The 22,854-nt window shown below is 38.3% G+C and overlaps 2 protein-coding genes across 2 annotated transcripts in view; one reads left to right on the forward strand and one right to left on the reverse strand.

The window, feature by feature from the left end:
• Positions 1–22,854, forward strand: part of CDC73 (cell division cycle 73) — a 97,977-nt gene that overhangs the window by 35,690 nt on the left and 39,433 nt on the right. The gene's annotated exons all lie outside the window — the stretch shown is intronic.
• Positions 1,914–22,854, reverse strand: part of B3GALT2 (beta-1,3-galactosyltransferase 2) — a 28,237-nt gene continuing 7,296 nt past the window's right edge. Inside the window, exon 2 of the mRNA XM_031595794.2 lies at positions 1,914–19,152. Within this exon, the coding sequence (XP_031451654.2) occupies positions 17,750–19,018 (1,269 nt within the window). The 5' untranslated portion in view covers positions 19,019–19,152 and the 3' untranslated portion in view covers positions 1,914–17,749. The remainder of the gene's footprint in view (positions 19,153–22,854) is intronic.

Raw genomic sequence — 22,854 nt, forward strand, 5'->3', positions numbered from 1 at the left:
CTTGAATTTGAGCATTAACTTGGAAAGTCCTTGAGTGAAGGTGGATTTGACCAAACCATTCTCCCAGCAGCCTCATGGTGTTCCTGCCCTCCAAGACTGCTTTGGGGCAACAGACCAGCAAGCCCTTTTTGTGGCCTGTATCTCTGTCCTCTAGTAACAGTGAAAGAAATGCAACAAAGATTCTTAAAGGCTATTACATGCTAAAAGGTCCAGTCATTTCAGTGGTTGGCATTTTACTGCCCCAGTTGTTTTTCAAACATTAAATAAAGATTCCCTTAAAGAGTTTCAATGTAAACAGTCAAGTCGATAAAAACTGGGGAAAATGACACACAAATGCTGCTTTCAAGAAAATGCTAGGTTAGACAATGCCGCGCTCATTTTCTCAGTGATTGTAAATCATGTATATCTGTGCCAAGCTATCTTGCTATTGTACTGCATTATACAATAGAACTGCCTGTTTTGTTCTTCATAATAGGTTTAGAGTCTGAGAACTGCAAATTCAAGAAAAAATGTGGATGTTATGTAACGAGTCACACATCTGGAAGTTGAGCTTTTCTCTGTTGGCCGCTGAATAAAAGAGAGTGAGAGCTCAGGCCACATAGCTTTGTTACTGAATGAAGGTGTCTGAAGTCACTGTTCTGTGAAAAACATGGTTGTGTGTGCATGCCAGGAGAGCTTGTGGTGTGCACCTCAGATCCTTGAGGAATTTAAACAGGAGTGCCAAGAATGAGAATCCAAAGAATCTCTGACTATACATTGAACTGGAACTTCAGACACCTACAGAGCATTACTTTTTTTTTTAAAAAAAAAAAAAAGCTTGAGAGCCTTAAAAACTCTTAGTATGAATTTTAAGATGACTTGCTAGACCTGTCCTGACCTAAGGGTGAGTGTTCCTGGCTGCTTTGTTAGCTCTGAGTTTCCCTTCAAGAAACTCTTCTGCCCTGTATGCTTTGAGCTAGGACTTGGGTCCTTTCCAAATGCTCCAGCAGTCAGCCTGATTGGGAAGCATAACCTCAAATAAAACCGTCAGCAAATTTTGTTCACGTTCATTAGTGTAGCCTACCTTCTGTTTGCATCCCATAAAGGTGCTTAGTTTTATTTTTATTTCTCAGGACTTGAGATTTGATTGAGCTATTAATAAAAGTTGTATAGAGCATTGTGCAGTGATGCTAGCTGACCTCAAGCTACAGACATTTATATTTGTCTTAATTGTTCTGACCAAACATCATGCACTTTACACAGCTTACACATTTGGCAGTATTGTCCATGTAATTCCTTCTACAAGTTAAGTCCAAATATCCACTAAGTATTAATGACTGCATCTTCAATTGACAGTTTGTAAGCAAACTTCTTCTAATATGATGAAATGATTGAGCTATTGTGTAGCATTCAAATACGTTCACAGTATTTGAATAGCATAATGGTCTTAAGGAACCTTTTCTAAGGAGTATCTAGATAAAAACATTTTTTAACCTCCTATCCTTAACAATTGAGATAATGGGATCCCTAAGAAGGTTACAACATTCTGCTGAGGTGTCTCTGAAATCAGTCATTATTTAAAAGATTGGGGTCATAGCCTTTTAAAGCAGAAGTTGTAGTTTCAGTGGAAGTTTTGAATTCTGAATTTTTCATAACATTTATAACAATTGCTGCCACTGGTCCTGCTAAATAGTGCCTGATGATATCAAAGAACCCAGCAGGGCAGAAGTATGAGTGTGCTGAGCCTTCAGACAACAAATTGGTAAGGCTTGCAGTTGAATTTAGTGTAGTCTTAGTGACACTTCCATTTGCTCATCATGGAAACTGAAAGGTAGTGACAAGGAACCTGTTGGATCCCTGAAAGCAGCATCTGGGGGCATTTGGAATATGGAAGAGTAAAGAGGTGGAAATGAGCATGTGAAAGATGGGGCCAGAAGGCAGTATTACTCTTCTACATTGCCATTTCTCCCTCCAAGTTCATCCACATTTACCACAATAATTATGTATGTTACTATCCCGTTGCCTTTAAATAGGAGCTATAACATGCTTCTGAAGTTTAACATGCTTCTCGATTTAGGATAGAGTGACTAAATCAAAATTGGAGCTCAAATATTTATTGATTGGCTGAGGAGTTGATGTAACTAATTTGAGATAGCCAAATCAAGATTTCCTTCTCTGTTTATATACTAGTGGAGTTGAACCATATGACACTAGTATTTATTTCCTCTTAATAGAGTGAGATAATTCAGTTTCTGTGGAAACAAATTTTCTGCTTGGTGTAGTTGTTTATGTGTAATGTTATATTATTGTCATACCTTTGTTTTCTGAGTGTGGAAGGTAGGATAGCTTGACTTATTTAAGCAATAAGGAACGTGTCATTAAGGCCACACTGGCGTGCCTATTACTCAAGGAGCTTAGTGCTACTTTGTAGTTAAGCCGGAGCAAACTTTCCCCCAAGCTTTCGTTTTCATCAAGTCTATGTTTTCTCCTTATTGTCAAAGTCCTAACTGAATGTCTTGGACTCTAGTTCTAATTTGTGGATCTTGTTCTGGAGTTATCGTTTTAAAGGTCCACCTCATTTCCTTCTTGTGCTTGTGTATTTGTTTTATTCTCTCTGAAAGAACTCTCTTTAGTTTCTGGCTATTTTTCTGATTCCAGTCAGAGGATGTCTAAGTGCAGGCGACCTTGTTTGCAGATGTAACTTCACAGGTGTAATTGTTAGCTTGCTGTGACAGGTGTGTGTTACAAGGAGTATGTTATGAGGTGTCCTTGGCATGTGAGTATATAAGGCAGACACAGTACTTTCTTAGCTCTAAGCACGTCAGACCTGCAGAGGTCGCAACTGAGATGGTTCTTGAGAGGCAAGTATTAATCAAACGCTAATGTAAGAACCCTGGTTCTCAGTTTTTTTTATAAATTATATCATTCAGCACTATTTAACATAATGCAACATCACCAATGGTAAGATCCTATCAGATTAGCAAAGTAGATAATGTTTTGAATCCTTTACGGCAATTTCTTCTGGCACTTTTTGAGAATGGAATTGATTAAGGCAGAACATATCTTGGTTTCTACTTCTGTGCAGTTTTATTGTTCCACATAAGTCAGTGTGTTCATCTGCCTCTGCCTTTTGTGTAGCCGTGTGCTATTGCATTTGAATCCACATCATCTTTTTTGGGATACTTGGAAGCGTTCTGTGTACTTCTGATGAGACAAGAATCTATAGGCAGAGTTCTGACATACTCACATTTGCTATCAGTGGTCCTGGATGCTCTGTTTCAGCATAGGCATTCTCATTAGGTAAATGGCTGTAAAGACAATATAAAAAACTCTGCATTAGTTATGGCTCACTCAACTAGCATTTAGACAATGCTGATCATACCTTCTGGAATATACCTATGATTGCAATCTGCAGAGCTGCCATCTGGAGCTGCATTTATGTTTTTACTGAGCAATATGCTACTGCAGAAACTACTTCCATCACTGCTGCTGGAACGGTGGGCCTTTAGTCTTGATTCCTCTAAAACCTTAACGAAGACACTGTGTGTGGAGGGCAGAGAGACCTGTGTATGTGTCAGTGTGCATGTCTGTTTTGCTTGTCATTCATCACTTCCTATTTTACACATGCTTTATTTCCCCCAAAATAATGAGTTTTTCTGGATTTCCTAGTTCAGAGATTATTTGAAGTCGTATGAACTCTGTGTGTTTGCAACTTGGGGTTTGACACCGAAGATACGTACCAGGCAAAGACAATCTGGTTTCTGATATTTTTTGCCCAGATGCACGCAGTGTGAATGTGAACTTAGTAAAGAAATGTTGGCTTTCTTCTAACGTGTGAAAGATATTCTCAGATTCCTTTTTCTTTTTGCTCATCTTCAGTACCTACTGTTTAAAATAGTATACGTTTAAAACTAAGTTATCCAAAGCAGTTGGTATAATGAAATTGGTAAATAATTGAGAATAACTGCTGCTTCTTTCACAAATATGCCTCCTAATTAGCTAGTATGTAAAACTTCTGCTTAGACTCTGTGTAGTATGAATATTAACAAAATGTGGTTTTATTTTGCCTTATGTCAGCATTACATTTGGCAGACTGTTTTAGGAACTATTCAGTTGGTTGGTGTCTTTAGAAGATGTAAGATGTGTTACTGAAATTAAAATATCTTGCTCCCCTTTCTCTTTAAGATTGAAAGCAGACACTTTTCCTGCATGAAGGTGTATGAGTGTGTTATATGCATAAGCAACAGACATGCTTTTACACATCAGTTTAAAAAGGAAGTGTGAAGCAAAGCCTTGTGTGACTAAGCACAGTAATAGTGATGTAAGATTGTTTCTTGTTAACTGTAGTTGCTGTGAATTCATAGTACTTAAAGTTTCAAATATTTATTTATTCTGAAATTACGGGTTTCTTCATAGGCAATAAAAATAGTGTTTTTTTCTCTGTAATCCCCTCTCCTCTACTCAGCTCAGGTGGTATCTCCTCATGTGCTGCTTTAGCCTGGAGGGATGTGCAGCTGATCAGTGCAGGTGTGTGCTTTGTGGTGGCTTGGTGCTGCTGTTTTAAAAAAGGCTGCCTGCCTTTCCTTCCTTAGGGGCATTAACCTAAGCCTCTTGCTTCTCTAGCTGGTGATTTTCATAGAACTTGACAAAGATTAAAAAAACAAAAACCAAAAACCATACATTGCTTCAAGTTAGACTTGAACTGGAAAGTAGATTAAGGAAATGTTAAAGGAGGGAAGGAACGTTAGTGAAGCAGGCTGCTAACACATGGGTGTCCTGATGAGTATGATTACCTCTTGCTTTAGTTTGGAACAGGGGAAGGTTGAGATACATCCTGTAGTGGTATTAATCTGTCTTGCTTCCTAGTTGTCTTGGGAGCAGGTGATGCGACTCAGGCAAGCAGTCTGTGATAATATTGAAATCTGAATGGAATACAGTTGTCATTAGCAAGAACAGCCTGCCTGATTCATCTTTTTTTTTTTTTTTCCATCATGGTTACAATAAGTAAAACAAAAGACTTCTGGATGGAGAGGCCTTCAGACAAATATTTTCTAGCTAATAATTCAGCAGTCTGCTGTCGCGTGGTGTAATATGCTGCTAATTTTATAGTAGGTTTTACATGTATAATTAAGTCTGGAAAAATGAAAAAACTTCCAAAAATATCTGGACACGAACAGCAGGTGAGGTTCAGATTATATGTGAAATACATGTTTGCATTACTATCTGCTTACTATTCTGTCTTAGAAAGTAAAATTTTAAGGGATGCTGGATTACCTGGGGTATCATTATATGTCACTTCAAAGGGTTATCTTACATTTGGCTCAAATTTTGCAAATAGCATAAAATTTGGTCATGTAAATCAGGTTCCTTGTTGATTCCTGACATCCTTTGTAAATGTATCTGTTGTTACACCTCCCATTTGTGCTAATGAAAGAATCATCAGGTATTCTGCTCACCTTCATTTGGATGCAGTAAATGTTTAATAAGGGTAGCTTTCGTATAAATATTACTGTAATGTGTACAGCAAGAATGTTATATCAGTGTATTTCCTATATTCAGTCCTCTAGCAATTCTCAGCAAGATTCTTTATGTCCTTTAATTTTCTTCACTGGAAAGTTGCCTATAGTTAAGTTACATTATCAAATAGTGTGAATTCTAATCCTCTTAGAAGCATCTAATGGCACATACATATTTTAAACAGTGAGTACAGTAACAATCTGTATGCAGGAGATATAGGTGAAATTCTACAATATATAGAAAATATTTTCCAGTATTATCACTCCTTTATGTGAAGTTATGATGAAGGTAATACAAAAAGTAATAATCAGCTCAAATCCTCCAGGTGAAGTTGAAGAACGATTAAACATTAACAGCGGTTGCTAATATACTAATAGTTGTAGCAGTTCTTGGTTATGAATAAAAATCATACCTTTAAGGAAGTAGTGGAACTTTCTAATGCTATTGTGAAGGGAATGGAAATGATTGATAAAACTGACATTTAATATTTGGCAAACTTAAAGGAATTCAGTGAAGTTCTGCTTTAGAGAAGTCACACTAAAACTATATTAAAATGCGTAGGGATATGTTGATACTTTGTGTGGCATAGTAATTTTCACAGCTCTGAGAAATATGTTCTGATTCTTGTTGGTTTTGTTTTGTTTAAATCAAAATATGATCTCTGGCTCGAGTAGAATTCAACATTTTTCACTTCTACCACATTCCCCAGAAGGATGCTTAATTAATTCTGTCCATAAGATGAAAAGCTGATGGTGTGGGCAGATGTTCTCAAGGGTAAAGAGTAGAATAAGATTGTGTAGAAAGTGTGAAGGTGGTGAGAGAAATATTTTGCTTGCAGTTAAATTGCTCTTTACACAAAGGTTTATTGGAAGGGAGGGGGAGCTCTCAGTCATTAAAGTTCTTGTGCTTTGGAACATAATCTTAATGGAAGGAAAAAGATGTATTCTGTCCTTATTTATTTACAGCCCATTCACTCTAGCAGTGCTCTGTTATTGTTTTACTTTATATAAATCTAAGTATGACTCTAAGTTGTGTTTTGTTTCTTAATTCTTTGTTTTCTGTTGGTTTTTTTTCACTCTGAGATAAGAAAATTTAGCATTTCTCTACACAAGAAGGTACATGCATATTGAAATCTGGGTTTGGTTTCGAGTTCGATACTTACCTCAATGTTGATAAAACCTTGTCCAAACTTGTGCTGCTGTAGGTGGGGCTGACCTCTGATCTGCTGTGCTTTCCGGCAGCATTCCCAGCCATTCTGTTTCATAAAAGATTCCTAACTGCTGTAGCCTGTGGTCAGCTGTCGTAGCCTCCAACCTGCTGCTGATCTGCGGTACTTAACAGCTCATACTTGAGCTCTCCGCTCTTCTCCGCACGAGTTCTCCTGGATTCTCATCTTGTTTAGAGACAATAGCTGTGCGTGGCTTTGTCGGTGGGGAAATAACTCCCCGGTGTCTGAAACTCAACCTTCTGTATTCCCACTGAGTCTCAGGCAGTCAGAGCCCTTCAGGGATCTTCTTGAAGTTTCTCCAGCCTTTTGTTTGTAGCTTCCACTCTCCCCAGTGCAGGCTTTGTTCAAAATGGTTAAAATCTCCAATTATTTTCCATTTCTAGTTAAACACCTCAGGTCTTTACAGGACAGAACTGTTGTCACCTGAATGTGTATGTGCAGTGACTATGAATCAGTGGGAACTTGCCTTCAACACTCATGTTTTTCCTATTAGTACAATTGCTTGATAGTTCTGCCATTCAGAAAGAGCCTTTTCTCATCAATACAGAGAATGATGCCATCTATTATGGTGATGTGTGAGTGTTCCTTAAGGCTAAATCTGGATCAAGGCACTTAAGCAAATTATACAAATTACCAAAGTGTACAGCATCAACATTCATAAGCTATAATGCATAAAATTGCCATTGGCTGGTGGTGTCTTTAGGAATAAATTTACTTCAGTTAGCTGTGGTTTAATTTCCTTGGTTTACAGTGAGCAGAGGCTAACTTAGTCCTGCACTGGAAAATTTGTGGGGAAATTGAATGCATTTAAATTAATATGCTTTGACTTCTCACCTTTACTTGAATCTTTTATAAACATTTAAATCATGAATGAACCCGCTGCATCTTGAGCACTTCTGCAAGGCTGTCTCATGTATTTCCTGCTTCTCTTGTTCGCTTCTTGTTTCTTGGCTGTGTTCACTGTTAGGTTACATAGGACTACAGATATAATCTGAATTAGATGGGCAAATGAAATTCTACTAGCCGTCCTCTTCAATCCAGACAGTAATGGATTATGTTGATCTTTGTCTCTGTTTCCGTTCTGGGGAGGAAGCCCAAGGGTAGTTTGTTTTGCTTCCACTTCTATGTAGAATGTGTGAGGGCTTTTGGGTGAGAAGGCAATAGGAAATTGAATAGGGGTGGATCTCTAGTTTTAGATTATGGTCGCTCTTTCACATTTAACTTGTTTCCATTATGCAGCCAAACACCTATTCCTACTACTGGAATTGATCGATATAAGCCTGCCATTTAAAATCTGTCTTCTCATTTGGCTATCTGCATGGTTTAGGATTGAATTTCTTATCAAATTTCTCTTTGCTTGTTCTGTATAGCTATTTCTCCTAAGCGTGGCTTGCTTTTGTTTCCTATCTTTTCTCCTTTGGTTTAATGGTAAGAGAGATGTACTTTGTAACACCTACCCAAGTGTCAGAATATCCAAGTGTTAAGAGTAACAGAACAGCTACAAAGTATTTCTACTGTTTTTTGATGGTGTTCACTTAGTTACTATGTTCTTGCTGGACTTGCTGAGCTCTGCACTGCTACATGGCAAACTGTTGAAACCAGTCCGTGTGGCTCAGTCTCATTCCATCTGATGCCAGAGTTGGTTGGTCTACATGACCAATTCTGGGCCATCTATTATAGCTTATTAGTTGCTTTCAAAATGTTGCACAGAAAACTCAGAAACTCTAGTTTGGTATTTATCAGGAGGAGACAGATTTGTGTCATCTCTTCAGAATGCAGGCTTAAAAAAGCTCCGTTTAGGGAATTAATGTCCATATGTTGAAGACTAGAACAGTGAAGCATTTTTCCCTGAGAGAAAATGTCGTTAGTGTGTTCTTGGGGGTGTTTGGATGGAGAGAGAGAGAGAGAGATTGTTATGGGATTTGTTGGGAAAAGCGCTCCGTTCTTCATAGCACAACTTAAAAGCAGTCTCTTAGTTGCATGGGGTTACTGCATCTTTTTGTTATATTGTGAAAATGTTGAGCTGTGAAAAGGCATCTTCCTTCCTGGCAAAGAAAGTAAGTAGGGCAGCAAGAAAAGAAAGCTCTATTGTCCATTAGAAGAAAAATTCTGTTTTTGTTCACTTCCCAAAAGCTCAGGACAAGCTCCTCTTGTCTGTCTGTTGCTGATACAAATGAAATGCCAAATTATTTAGCTGGCCTTGATAGGAAACAGTTTTTTTTGTGTGTTCTTTTTTTTCTTTTTCTGTGGCAACTCATCTCATTGTGGTAATTTTTCATTTTAAGTAACTGACAAAGCCAGTGTGAAATGTGTTCAGCAAATACTGGAAGCTATTTTTGCTTGGAAGTCTTTAAGTGTCACAGAAAAAAAATGGGAGCTATCTGCCACCTTGCATTATATATCTGGACTGGATAAGCAGGGTGAAGGCCAGCTCTTCACCCTCTTGGCATGCTTGAGTCAGTCTTCTCAGCACACAGGCACTGCCCAGCTCTGCAATTCTTCTTAATTTGAAGCTGGAGCATAGATGCAGAAGTACTTTGCTAGTTTATGACCATGTGTATTGCTTTCTGGAATACCATTTCAGGTGGTGAGATTTTCAAGAAGCAGCATTTTTAGTAGCTTTCTTGCTGAGAAACTGGAGCTTGTACTGAAAAATTAGGGAAAAAATGACTTGGCTCCTCAGAATATGAAAAATTTAAAAGAGAAAAGCTTGCTCAGCTCTTCTCTAAGTAAGTCAGTGCATTGTATTAACACTTCAGGCACGAATCTCCTGCAATTCCTGACAAATGAGGAAATTCTGAGCAGTTGTAATTCATTTCAGTATAGCTCTTGATAAATAACATCTTCCCAGTGGTGTAAATACGAGTCCAAGACGACATCATGATAAGGAATGGGAGAAAATGGCTTTATTCCAGGTCAGATATGTTTTACAGGAAAGACTGTAAATACAGAGTTTGTAGATATTTCTCTTAGGGTACCAGAGGAGGTAACCAATTAATATTAGTCTGGCTGTCATTAGGAGTCTTGCACACAACAAATGTTTTTCCAAGAGACTTGATTTATAGAATGTGTGCAGAAGATGGTACTTACAGAAAGTGTGCGCTCACAGGTGTGAAGCCTTTTGATGAATAGGAGGAGGGATAGGGAAGAACAGTGATTGTGTACTTCATTTGAGTTTTTCTATTCTATTCTGCTTGTGTAAAACTTGGACAATAAATCATTTGAGTTGTTTAACTTGTGCTATTAGAAAATGGGGTGAAGGAGAAAATGCTTGAGGGACTCGGTCTTTTCCTTTCTTTTTTAATGAAATGGCAGCGTTATTTTTTACTTAAGATTGGAGTGCCCAGAATTACTGGGAGAAGGCTGTCATTCCTTTTTTAACATGAATGAAATGGGATATCTAAAGTTGTTTTCAGCATCCGTTTCTAAAAAAAAAAAAACAAAAACCAAAAAAAATTGAGAAGGAAAATAATATATTTGCCAGATGTAGCAAACAGACTTGTTAGGAAAATAAAACAATTGCTGTTATCTATCATTCTTTTAATTTAGATATCGATGTTTACCATGTTGAGAATTAGGAAAACAGACAACCTTTTGGAGTAATGTGCTGCTTTGTGAATTAACCATATTGAATTTAGTGAAACATAGGATTAATCATAGAATCATAGGAAGACCTGGGTTAAAAAGGACCACAATGGTCATATAGTTCCAACCCCCTGCTATGTGTAGGGTCGCCAACCACCAGTCCAGGCTGCCCAGAGCCACATCCAGCCAGGCCTTGAATGGCTGCAGGGATGGGGCATCTGCTTTTGCAAATCAGTTCCTATTTGAAAGATAATTTTCTCCTGATCAGGAGGGGCATTACTGTGAATACCTCCTGAGCTGAAGGAGCATTTATACTTAGGAACCATGTAATTAAATTATTTTTATTTTATTCCCCTTTCGTTGTGCTTCATGGTGCTAACAGCATAAGCTTTGCAATTGGCTTTTTGAGGAACAGATGTGTAGTGCCCTCAGGTGTGTATATGATATTTAGTCTTATTTTAGAATCTTAAGTAATGTGAAGAACATACCTAAATTACAGTCTCGTTTCTTTAAACTGTTGTGACATAATGTTATTGTTTCCCAAGTTATAAAAGAATAAAATGCAAAGCTTTAAAATATTCAAAGATCATATAATGGGAAATTGGTTGTTCTCATAGACAGTTGAATTTCTATGTCTACAAAAATCAGTGCCTAGGTGGACTTGGGAGGGATGCCTATAAAAAGGCTGGAATTTGCAGTAAGTGGCAGTACTAAATTTTTTTACATGAAAAATTTTAGACTGAGTCACAGATGGCATTTTCCAGTGATTCATTTTGTTTTATGTCACATCAACCTATATATTATGGCACAACAGGCTTTAACTGTGACGTAGCTTTTCTTTATGTGCCAAATTCATACTTGGCTTAGAGATGATGACAGCGGCGGTGAATGAAAGAAACTTAGACTCTCTCTTAACGTTTCCTTAGACCTGATGTCATTTAAATGCTGGATATGTTAAATTTTTAATAAAGGCAGTGAGTTAGGGTTTTGTTTTCCTTGGTGTCTTGTTTGGTATTTTATTACAAAAGCATTTCCAGCGGCAGTCAGTTTTTCTTGTTTTGAACCTTGGGCTTATTATAGTGTGGGAACACTTGGCCTTTCCCCAACAAAGATGTTGTTGACTTCTCAAGAGTGGAGGAATTCAGTGCTTTTGTGATGGCACAGACTTCTAAAAAAATTTTTAATGTAATACAAAAGTTTGTTAATATGTCAACAGGAGGAACTGGGAATATTTAACTTTTTGAAGACTTCTTACATGCTGGCAATCATAACTATTAACTCTGATCTGTTTGTCATCTTAGGAAATCTTGAACTTTTAAGGGTTTCACACTGTTCTCAGTTTTCTCATCTTCTTTTTATTGAATCAGTTGCAAGACAAAATCAAACCTGTTATCCTCAGAACATTAGGGTGAGTAATGCTTCACACACTTCTCTTTATAATGAGATAAATATGTAGAGGCTTTTCCATCATGCCCAAGCTAAGTATCTGGGAGATCACAGTGAGAGTGGTTCACGGAATATTGATGTTAAACAGCTAACATGTCAGTTAATATTAGATAAAGCTTAAATAGGCTAGAAGGAGGTGGATGAGATTGTCCTGATAAGCTTGTCTTCAGAGATATATTTCCATATCCATCAGCATACTTGGGCCTTCAGTGAGGCAGCGTGCTTTTTTTTTTTTTACTTGAAGATGCCTACATTGGTTACATGTTGGTCAGCATTATAGCAAGACACCAGCCACTGCTTACCTCCTCCTTGCTCAGACAAATGATGCTGAAAACACAGCAGCAGCAATTTTGTTCGCTCTATAGAAAGCATATTCTTTTCTCACGCATTCCCAGGTGAATGGAGCCCTTTGAGAACATTCCCATCAAGCATTTAAGCAGTCTTGACTTCTCCACCCGGTACAGCATCTGTGCACGACTTAAGCATTCAAATGGAAACCTTGGAGACTACATAAAGCTGTAAGCCACGAGTGTTCCCTGTGCTGCAGGAACTTGTTTTGAGAGGAGTAACTGGAGGTTACCATCTCGGTCAGAACTCTTTGACCACAGGCAGTGCTGGGAAAACAGTGTGGGGCATGGCTTGTACCCTGTGGTTTGACTCCTGCACTGGTTGGCTCGTGGAGCGCAACGCATCATTACTATCATCCACTTAGTGTTATCGTGAAAGCTGTCAGATTTAACTGCTGAAGAGAGCTCTTTTAACTGTTGCCATGGCAATATGAGAACGGCAACATGGTAGTTTTCATCTCTATCTCATGTTCAGCTGAATTCTTATGTAGTCGTTTCACTAGGAGGTGAAGGTACTACATTGTACCTGGCCTGGCTTTCTTTCAAGTTAACTAGGGACAAATGAGAAGTGTAGCAAACGCCTTCTTTGGGGATGAAATGCAAGTCCTAGGGAAAACTGATCAAGTTCTCTGCTTATGACTTGATTCTGTTGGCACTCCTGTATGTAAAACAGCCCCTCTGCAGCTCCTGACCAGCTCTTCATGCCATCATGCCATTTCTTGTAATTGCTTTGGAGCAGGCTGTAGTAATAAAGCTTGTACTGCAAGCACAAGCTAGAAGTTTAGTCACAGGAATGAGTTTACTTTAGATTTGTATTTCCTCTAGGAGGAAAGAAATGCAAACACTCATCACTGGAAGTTCAGACGATGCTTTCTAATTTGGCCTTGCTTACAGAGCTTTTCTTTATGACTAAGGCTGCCCTATTTATACGGGACATGTATACTTCTTAACCTGTGTGGTGTTGATCAGCTGCTGTGGTTTTCATTTCATTCTTCTGTTTTTTTTTTCACATTCAAGAGCTTTTTTAACTGACCTACTGCAAGAATGCTCTCCGCAGCCCTCCCCCATCCTCCTGCCATAGAAAGCCTTTAAATTCATTCTTGCCTTGGGTACGAAGCAAAGAGCTCGTTCTCTGCTTCCTGACCTACATTTACAAGTACAGCACTGCCTGGCTGGCGGTGCAGCTCCCTGCCTCCCTCCTCTCCCTGTGCTCCCCTTCTGAGTGGCCTGCAAAGCAGAGCTGGACATAGGCTAGAGTTTCCATCTGTAGTAATAAAGCAAATGCAATGTATGATAGGGATGATCCCCAGTCTGAAATTATTGGGGTCAGAAGGGTAAAACTCTGCTCTACCCGAAATCCCACATTGCTTTCTAAGTAAAAAATCAGAAATGAAAAATGAAGATAATGCTTTTAAAATTCCATAGCTGCAGTTATCATAGTGTAAATAAATTGTCCAATGGTTACTTGTGTTATCTGACAGCATAAAGTGAGGATCGAAAAATGCGTTCTCAAAATGAAAAAATGATACAACTGTCGATGGTTTAGCAAAGCAGTTACAAACCTTGCCAATAGCTTGAATCTAAAAAGTGGCAACTTTTACGTTAATGTCGTCTCTCTTTCATCTCCTCCTGAAAAGCGTTCACAAATGACAGTGGGCATTCATTCTACGGATAAGGTTGTAGGTGTTTTATTGTGGTGTTGTTTTTGGTAGGTATTTGAGATCTAAGTGTGTTGGGGTATTTTGTTAGTGTGTTGGGAGATGAACAGGGATGGTGTTGGGGCTGTCTACTGTCTACAGCAATGGCTTCTAGATTCTTTCCCCATGCTCAGATCATGCCTGATCTCGTACTGATTTTGAATCATTAATACATGATAATATGTTATGAAACTTGTAAAGATGGCCTACAAGACATTGACTGCATTGCAGAGAGAGCAAATTTTTAAATCATTGTTTTAGTCTGCTTGACCTGACAACCAGTCTTTGTTATTTTCCTAGATCACTGCCATGATATAATTTTAAATTCTAGAGCAGAGAAATAATTCATAATGTTTACATAAGTATCTTAATGGACGCTAATCTTATTTTATTTCCTCAAAGGAACCACTGAGGTTTGGAAGTACCTTTATGTGTAGTTTTTTTCTACGTAGAATAGATCATGAACTTTGTGAGAAATGGATCAGTGGTTGGGGATAGGATAAGCTTTCTTACTCCAGCAGCTGTACTTGTGCAATTTCCATGCTCAAATGCGATATGGAATGATCTGCAAATAATTCTGGTTACTAATACAATTGGAGACCAACAAACCTGTTGTTGGTGGAAGATATTTGTGGAACTTTATTTTGGTTGTCTAATATGAATGCTTAAATTCTCAATTGAAAGTTAAATGAAGAAAAATTACTAAATTCATTTCACTTGGTTCTCTTGCTTCTTTTTACCAAAGTATTTCTTTGCCGTGGTGACGGTGCTGATGATGACCGTTTTCTTTAATAAATTTAGAGTCATGTCAGATGTTTTTGTATTTCTTCTCAAACTGAAACAAACATACAGAGACATTTAAAGAGAAAAATTACACATCTTGGTAAGCAGACTGGTGTTATCCATTTTTTTTTTTTTACTGCATTGCAGATACATTAAACTCAGATAGAAACTTGTATCCTATTGCTACTAACAATGCATTTTTAGTCCTGCTTTATGTTGGATAGGATGTGTGAAAACTTGTCAAAGGTTTTAATGACATTAATAATTACACTGTTTTTAACATCAGCTGTTTTTGTGCTCTTCTACATTGGGCAGATAGCTTCAACTCAAGCTACTACATAGTGGTAATAACACAAAGAATGCAAAGAGAGATCTTTCATTCTGTAATTGCATATTTCACCATACAAGCTCTCCCTCCCATTTCTGAAAGCTTCATAACAGACTGCAAGAAAACAATACATGGACACAAAAGATTTAAGTAGCTGTTGACTGTTTAGATGATGGTTTGAGTATGTAATGTTTATAGATCATTTTCAAATTATACTCAAGTACTAATTCAAATTTCTAAAAATTGTCAGGCTCTTAAAAGAACGTTACAAATGGCTTTTTTTTTTTCTTGCATCATCTTATATTTTAACTAGAAAGAAGTTCAGTGTGTTGAACTCATAGGTATTGTAACATAATTCTGCCAAACTCGGGCAGATTGGTATCGTGTATGAGCTCCAAACTGGAGTACCCGAGAGGTTGTTTGGCTGCCAAACTTCATAATTAAAGTGCCAAACTATTTAAGGTTTAGTTATTAACCTCTTGGACTGTACCCAGAAGCCAGTAGCAGCATTTTGAACTAGCCAGAGTCGGGGAAGTCCAAGTAGAGTACATTATATTACATTCTAGCTTGAAAGTGCTGAAGGCAGGGAATGGTGTTGAAGCCCCTCCAGGAGGGAGGACTGTGTCCTTGGCCAGCGTGACTCAAGGAGAGGCTGCTTGTGTGACTGTATGTCTTCTACAGCCAAATGCTCGTGGATAGTACGTGGCTTTCTCTAGTTGTCTAACAATTGCTTGTGATTGTTTTAAGCATAGTAATAGTTAATACGGGTATAGTTAACATAAGCCAGGCAGCTTTCAGCTGGGGTATTAGCTGTGGCTTGTGTTAGCTCAGAGTGTGAGAACTACAAACGAGTGTTCGAAGAATACCCCCAAAGATGTATTTTCTGCAATTTTCTGTTGCAGCTGTGTCACATGAATGCCAGTAACCTTCAACGAAACTAAGTCAATGCACTTTCAGTCTAGTTAGTTTGAGAAGACCTTTGTGCAAAAATGTGCTGTTAAACACTCTCGCTTTCCCCAGAAATGCCCTTCTCTGTTATTTGAGGTATGTAGGAAATGCACAAACATATGATTATCATACCTTAAATACAGAGAGTGATGGTTTATTGGAGGACCTTAAAAAAAAAAAAAAAAAAAGGAGCAAATTCCAATAGCCACCTTCAATAGGATTTCCTGGCATTCTGTAGGACTGCTAGTTCAGTGTGACACAGTCTGCTTAAATGTGTGAGGTCCTGGAAATAGACACTCATAGTGTTGCTGAGTGCTCGGTTATACCATTCTTCTTTTCATTACAAAGGAAAACAAACACCTTTTGGAATCTCTATATTTTACATGGAATGAAAACTAAGAATTAGGGGAAATGAGGAAAAGACAGGTAATGCTAGCAAATTATTTCCTCCTGAGTAGCTTTACCATTAATAAGTGAAGTCTGAAGGGCCATAAATATAATCAGTTTTATTAAATAATAAAAGTACATCAAATAATTGAGCTTTATCCGATTAAAAAGTATTGGTCAAATAAAACTAATCACAGTTCCATCCTCTGCTGCTAATGCACAGGTGAGTGTTGCTTACAGTGACAAGTAGCAATAACCTGATTCTGATGCAACACTGCTTCACTGGAAAAGAAACTTTAAAAGTTCTGCTTGTTAAAAAATTTGAAAACCTGCAAGTAGATTTAACCTACTTCTCCCATCTTGTTTTCAGTGACAGATGTTGTAGTTTTAATATTTAATTTTTCATCCATTTTCTTTTGCCCATAATTCTATCTGGAAATGTTAGTCTTATGACTTAGTCCTTTCTGTCTGCAAGGTAAAGTTCGGCTTAATTTCCTCTTGCAGTCCTATTTTAGCTTAACTGATCCTTTTTCTGATAGGCAGTAAATAGTAAAACAAATCAAGATTGAGTTGGTTTTCTCCCTCTTTGTACAAAATAGGACATTTTTGAGACTATGGTGAAAGGCTTTTGCGTTTCTTTTTAGCCTTTGGAACTATCTTGATGTTATGTAAGGAAATAAACACAGATTGAATGAATCTGCACGTAGGTGCCAGTGCTGTTTGGCACCTGGATTCTGTGGCTCACCCTGTAACTTGTATAGAATAACTTGGAGGAGAAACTAGACCTGAATCGAGAACACCTGCTGTGAGTTTCAGGAGATGTGCAAAGTAGTGGTTTTCTGAGCTTTGTTTTCATTTATCCTTTTTCCCTAGCCAAAAAAGCAACCTTGCTAAAAGTAGACTGACTTGAAGGAATTACTTTTGCAATGTTTTAGAGTTTGTTTAACGGTGTCTTTGTTTTAAACGTGATGCTGCTAAGTGTACTGCATTTCTAAGAAGTGAGTGGTAATTTTCGTGTGGTATTTGAAGGTAAGATTCATCTCCCCTTTGTGCATTTCCTTTGTTTCTTGTTTTTTTGTTTTACTTAGAGCAATGCTAGACAAGAAATTGTTACATTTAAAAGAGCAAGAGCTATGAATGCATTGTCTTAAAAATAAAATTTGTGTGGAAAATATGCTCGATTAGATTTTATTGGCACATAAGTCAGCAATTGTACCACTGGAGTGTGCATGCTTATTATTGCACATTAACAAAAAAAATCATTATATCTCCATTTTTTTTTCCTCAAATTTGCTGGGAAAACCTTTTGGTTATGGTTTTATAACATTAGTGTTATCAAGAACTATACTTTTTTCAAATTAAAAAAATAATTTTCAGACTCCACTATGTGATGGGCATCAACTAAAGGCTGTCCCATGAAGCTCATCCATTTTCACTGTACATGCGTTCAGCAATATTTACAAATTGCACATGGAATACATTTGACAGAGGGAATGTTGTCCTTCTAGTGCAGTTTACGGTGGCGATACCTGCTTGCTTTCTCTTTTGCTGCATTGGCACAGGCATTGTGCTTATTCTGTTGTAAGTGGTTCCAGTATTTGATCAGTTCACTAGGTTGGAACTGATGGGAGGTAATTAGGTGGCTATATTTACAGCTGGAGTAAGAAACTCGCCAGTGATTGAAGACAAATTCATTGGGTGGAGGCATGGGGTCAATTCGCAGCTTAGCAAGGCAGATCCCCACATATACATCCTCTAAATGTAAACGTCTGATGCCTAAGGAGACTTTAAAGATTTTTTCTGCTAAATCTCCAGAAAAAACATAACCGGTTCCAGAGCAGAATACAGGGTAACGTTCGCTTGGGTACAAATCAGGTGGCATATACCACTTGCTATCCTTGTTCCTGTTAGGTGCGTAACCTCTCATTAAATATCCTGTAAAATATTTGTGCCTCGGAGGAAGCTCTGGCTTAAGAAGCTTGTGTATTAAATACTCTGTATTGACAAACATATCGCTGTCAGTTTTCATGACGTAGGGAACGCTTGGACAATGCGATGCAACCCAGTTCATTCCCATCAGAGTTTTAATGGTTAAATTATAATAGGTATCCAAGTATTCTTGTTGGATGATGTCATGGTACTGTCTGCTTTCCTCCTGGATGGTACGCTGGAGGTACCCGTTTGTCTTGGTACTTAGCCCCAGCAAGAAGATGCGAACAATTTGAATGCCAGGCGTTAGGCTTTCATTACCCCAGGTTTGTCGAATGGCCTGTCTGGCTTCCACTTGGCCTGGCTCTGCAGCTATGAGCAAAATCAGGAAAGGGACCTTCTCCTGGCATTTTTCAGGCTCGTTGATGATGTATTTGAAATGATATGAGGTTGGATGCCCAGTACCTTTCTCGTTGTAAATACTTCCATTAGCGCTGAGGGTGTTTTCCAAGCCAGTTACTCCTTGCGGCGACAGGTCAGTGTTGTTGGGGTTGGTGACTGTTTGAGGCCTGAGGGTCTGAGGTACGGCGTCTTTCCACATATTCCTTAGAGAGCTGTGGTTCATCTCGCTTTTTGTAGATCTAAATCCTCGGATTGTGTAAGTCATGGGATTTTCTCTAAAGCCCGCCCTGCCTGGCAGCCAGTCGTGATGGTTAAAAAACAGAAACACAGCAAAAAGAAATACGAGAGAGATCAGGCCAATAAGATGGGTGCGAAATAGAGACCTTTTGGTATTCCAGGTCATCTTTGCAAGGCAGCAGTGTCGTCTTCTCCACTGAAGCATGTTGTAGGAATCCAATGATGGGGTGTGAGACAATGGCCAAGCAAAATGCTGTTTGCTTCCTTTCCAAATCCACTGCTATTCTTTGGTATTCATTTCCTTTTGTTCACGTCGAGTAATTCTCTGCAAATGGCTCTCTGGAAGGATTTAAAGACAAAACCAAACACATTTTTTATTTTACCTGCACATAATGAGGCTACAATGAGAGAATAGATAAAATAGATAAAATTGAGCTTTGTTTTTTGAGAAGACAGCTCATAAATAAGGTCTGGGTTTTTTGTTTGTTTGTTTGTTTCCAAAAGCCAAGCTTGTTTTACAATTGAAATTACTTGCTTTGTTAGGCTTTAAAAATGCATACTTTTATGGTAGAAGTTCTGGAAAGCATCCTGGGTACCAAAGATGAAATAAACAGGGGAAATCCTTGTGCGGTGCTTGAGGAGGGCTGAATGAAAAAAAACTCAGGAGCAGCTGGAAAGTTTATTGGCATTAATTAAAATGGATGTGATGTGCAGAAGCTAGTATGGCTCAGTTTAAAACTCCTACAGTAAAATGGTTGTGTGGTGGTAGTGGGACAGACAGTGCAAGGTTGATGATGGCAGAGTTCTGTTAGTCACAGTACACTGCCTGACGTGTCTCCGCCGGCCCTGACTGTGTTCAGAAAGTCAATGAGAGAAGGTGCACCTGTCAAAATTAATTTTCAGGGTCCAGTAACCTCTCTGCACTGCTTAGATGGTAACACACGATAACAATTTTGGTCACCTTTCAGACACCTTTAACCCTCTGCTCCGCAATGAAAGAGTATTGAATATTTGGCTTTCATACCAGGCTGGCATGCAGTTGATTTACTGTTAAGCTGTTGAGTTGTAGTGGATAGAGATCTTAGGTAAATAGTGACATCAACATGAAGTAAAGCTGCACAGCAGTAAGTTACTTTCTGGCAAGCTGTCTGATGAATGTGATTTTTGGTTTTTGTTTCCTCTGAGAATTTAAATGTAACTACTGTTCTTCTGTTATCATGCAGAAAGGTGAAGTAGTGGTAATAGCAGCTGTAACCGTAGGAAAGAGTGCCAAAGTAGTCTGTGGTTCATTTTCTCCTAAATTTTTTTTCATATTCAAGAGCAGAGTCAATATGGCAGCTTCATGATGCTGCATATTAAAAGCTGATCACATCGTCTCGTAAATGAGCCTTTCACTGCACAGTAGCAATTCGTTTGTGATTTTCAATTTGCTCTAATTTATTTCTGGGCCCTAGGGTTTTGTATAGGGAAAAAAGGATGACAGCTGAACAAGGCTTCCACAGAAAATGCTATTTTTAATATAAATGTGTAATTTCTTAATTACTTGGCTATCTTTTAAAACCAATATTTGGATTAATTTCTGTGTTTAAAAACTAAGTAACATGTTATATGGGGAAATTACACGATTTTGCACAGTAAAGAAGTAATTTATGAAGAGATGACTGTTGAATAATATATTACTGTGTGTGACTAACATTCAGTTTGCTGAGTTAATGCAAAGGAAAAATGAGATTTCAGAAAGGATGAGGACAGATGTGTAACTAAACTTCATTTTGGTTACTGTGTGAGTTTATATGTAAACAATAACCTATATGCAGAAGACATCACTCAATATTTAGAAGCAAGGAGGAACTACTGCTGCAGTTACTGAGTTGAAACTGTAGTTTGTCTATCTTATTAACCTCCACCAGGAGGAGCAAGTAAGTGGGGATTTTAACGGGTTTGTAACCATAAACGTTATCTGAAACGGCAACAGTGCTCCTTACTTCTGAGTGAAAGGGCGAAATATTTGCCTACTGATACATTGAACTCTTCCCTGTCGTGCTGTTACGCAGTGTTTGTGAATCGTGTTCTGCAAATATTTGGGATTTTATTTTTTCCTAGCTACCTTTCTTAAAAATTATCTTCCAGCCTTCAAATGTTAAGCCTGTACTTGAAGTATGCTGCTTGAGAATTAATCTCTAATTCCACGCTGCTCTGTTTCTTGGCTCAGAAATTACACCTTAAATAAAAAGGAAGTAAGCCCCCGATGGGGAAGATGTGTGTTTATCCCACCGCTTGCACCTTCTTTTACACGCTTAGGAAATAAAAGCCTGCTCTCCAAACATAATTCATACTTTCTCTGCAGTGTGCAGTGTTTTAAATGAGCGCTCAGCTATTTGGGATGAATATCGCCGCATGAGCAAACATAAATGTCACTTCAAAGGATATCCTAGATCTCAGGGAAACTAATTGTTCGATACGGGTTTGGGAGGCAGCAGTGGGAATATTTGATTAATTGCCATTGCGTTTCATGTGCGTGCGGCTCAGGAAGAAGTGAAAACAAGAATTTCATGAGGAGATGAATGCAGAGCAGCAGCTGTAATTCAGAATTAACTTCGCCACGCTGAATTATGCCACTTACAAAACTTCAGTCATTAGGTACAAATACTTTGACAAATCTGCACTGTACTACTCAGCTGTTTTTAATTTTTATTTGAAGTAGTGTATTCTTGTGCTCCCAATTTCACACAGGAAAAGGGAGAATCTTGTTATAGGAACATTTGTGTAAACTGAAAACTGCTTGCAGGTGCTGCCTTTCTACGTTGCACAGAGAAATTGCCCCAGAATGGGGTTGTAATGGCTGAAGTGTTTTGTGGTTTTATTAGACTGCACGTTCATGTACTAGATGTTAAATTTCTTATAATCTTAGTCTCATCTCTCATCATAAAGACTTATTTCTAAAGAGCGTCCTCTCTCATTTGCATATTTGCTAGATTTTTTTTCAAGGTGGGTGTTTCCTGGAGGGTCTTAGATCCCTGTTTGCCCTTTCAAAGGGCCCTATATGGATAAAGGGAAAACCCCCATCTAGTTTCCTAGCTTTATAAAACTTATAGCTAGAAAAAAACCCAAATAATGCTGTATATCAGTTCCTGTGTAATTCAGGTGTAAAACATCTCAAAATATGCAGTGGATAATAAGCTTTTGAAACACAGCAATTGCAACAAAACAGAAAGCAAATTACTAACTATAGCCCAAGGTCTCCATGCAGTCACCTTGTGCTCTGAAAGCATGTTGTTGCATACAGCTGTGCATTTTGAAGATAGGACTTAGGATGGCTCTTGAATTTTGGCACTTGGCTGTGCAGTCTCTGATGTATGATCGAATGCCAAATATATTCACTGTGAATGCCTCTTGAGTTTTTATTTGTGGTCTGTGCTCTACTAGTGTTGTACTTTCGCTTCTGCTCTATAATTACAACTTTGCAGTCTGAAGCATTTGACTCCCTGTTTACGCGTTCTGCATTTTCATATTTTGATTTGTGGGCAAACCCTTTAATTAGAGGGAAGAGTTCAAAGGAGCCTGAGCCGGTGTTCTGATGAAGAGCAGCAGCTGTGCTTTAGGCCTCACAGAGTCGTGTCCTGGTTCACTCCAACTGCACTCAGCTTGTGCTCAAAACAGGCAATAATCAAGATAAGCTCTGATGTTTGGGTTTTGAAATGTCAGATAGGAAAGTGGCACTGCTGGTAGGCATGCTGCTCTGGGAGTGCTGCCGGAAGGCAGGGTCTTTTTTGTTTTAAAACTCCTGGAAAGGCTTTAAAAGTGATGTAAGCCGGGTGAGTGCCTTCCACAAAGTAAACACAGCTATGTTGACAGATTAATGATTTATTACAGCTTATTGGTAGGTTCTGTAGAGAAGCATTTTCATCCCGTAGTGTATTAAATAGCTATATGTTTAGATCTTAAATTTGCACTGTAAATAGCGAGCTGTCTTCCTGCTTGTTTGCCACAATTGATGATTTAAATTAAAACAAAATGTAGGAATGAATGACAATTAGACTG

The sequence above is a fragment of the Phasianus colchicus genome, chromosome 9 (assembly GCF_987193195.1).
Source record: "Phasianus colchicus chromosome 9, bPhaCol1.hap1.1, whole genome shotgun sequence".
NCBI classification, from domain to species: domain Eukaryota; kingdom Metazoa; phylum Chordata; class Aves; order Galliformes; family Phasianidae; genus Phasianus; species Phasianus colchicus.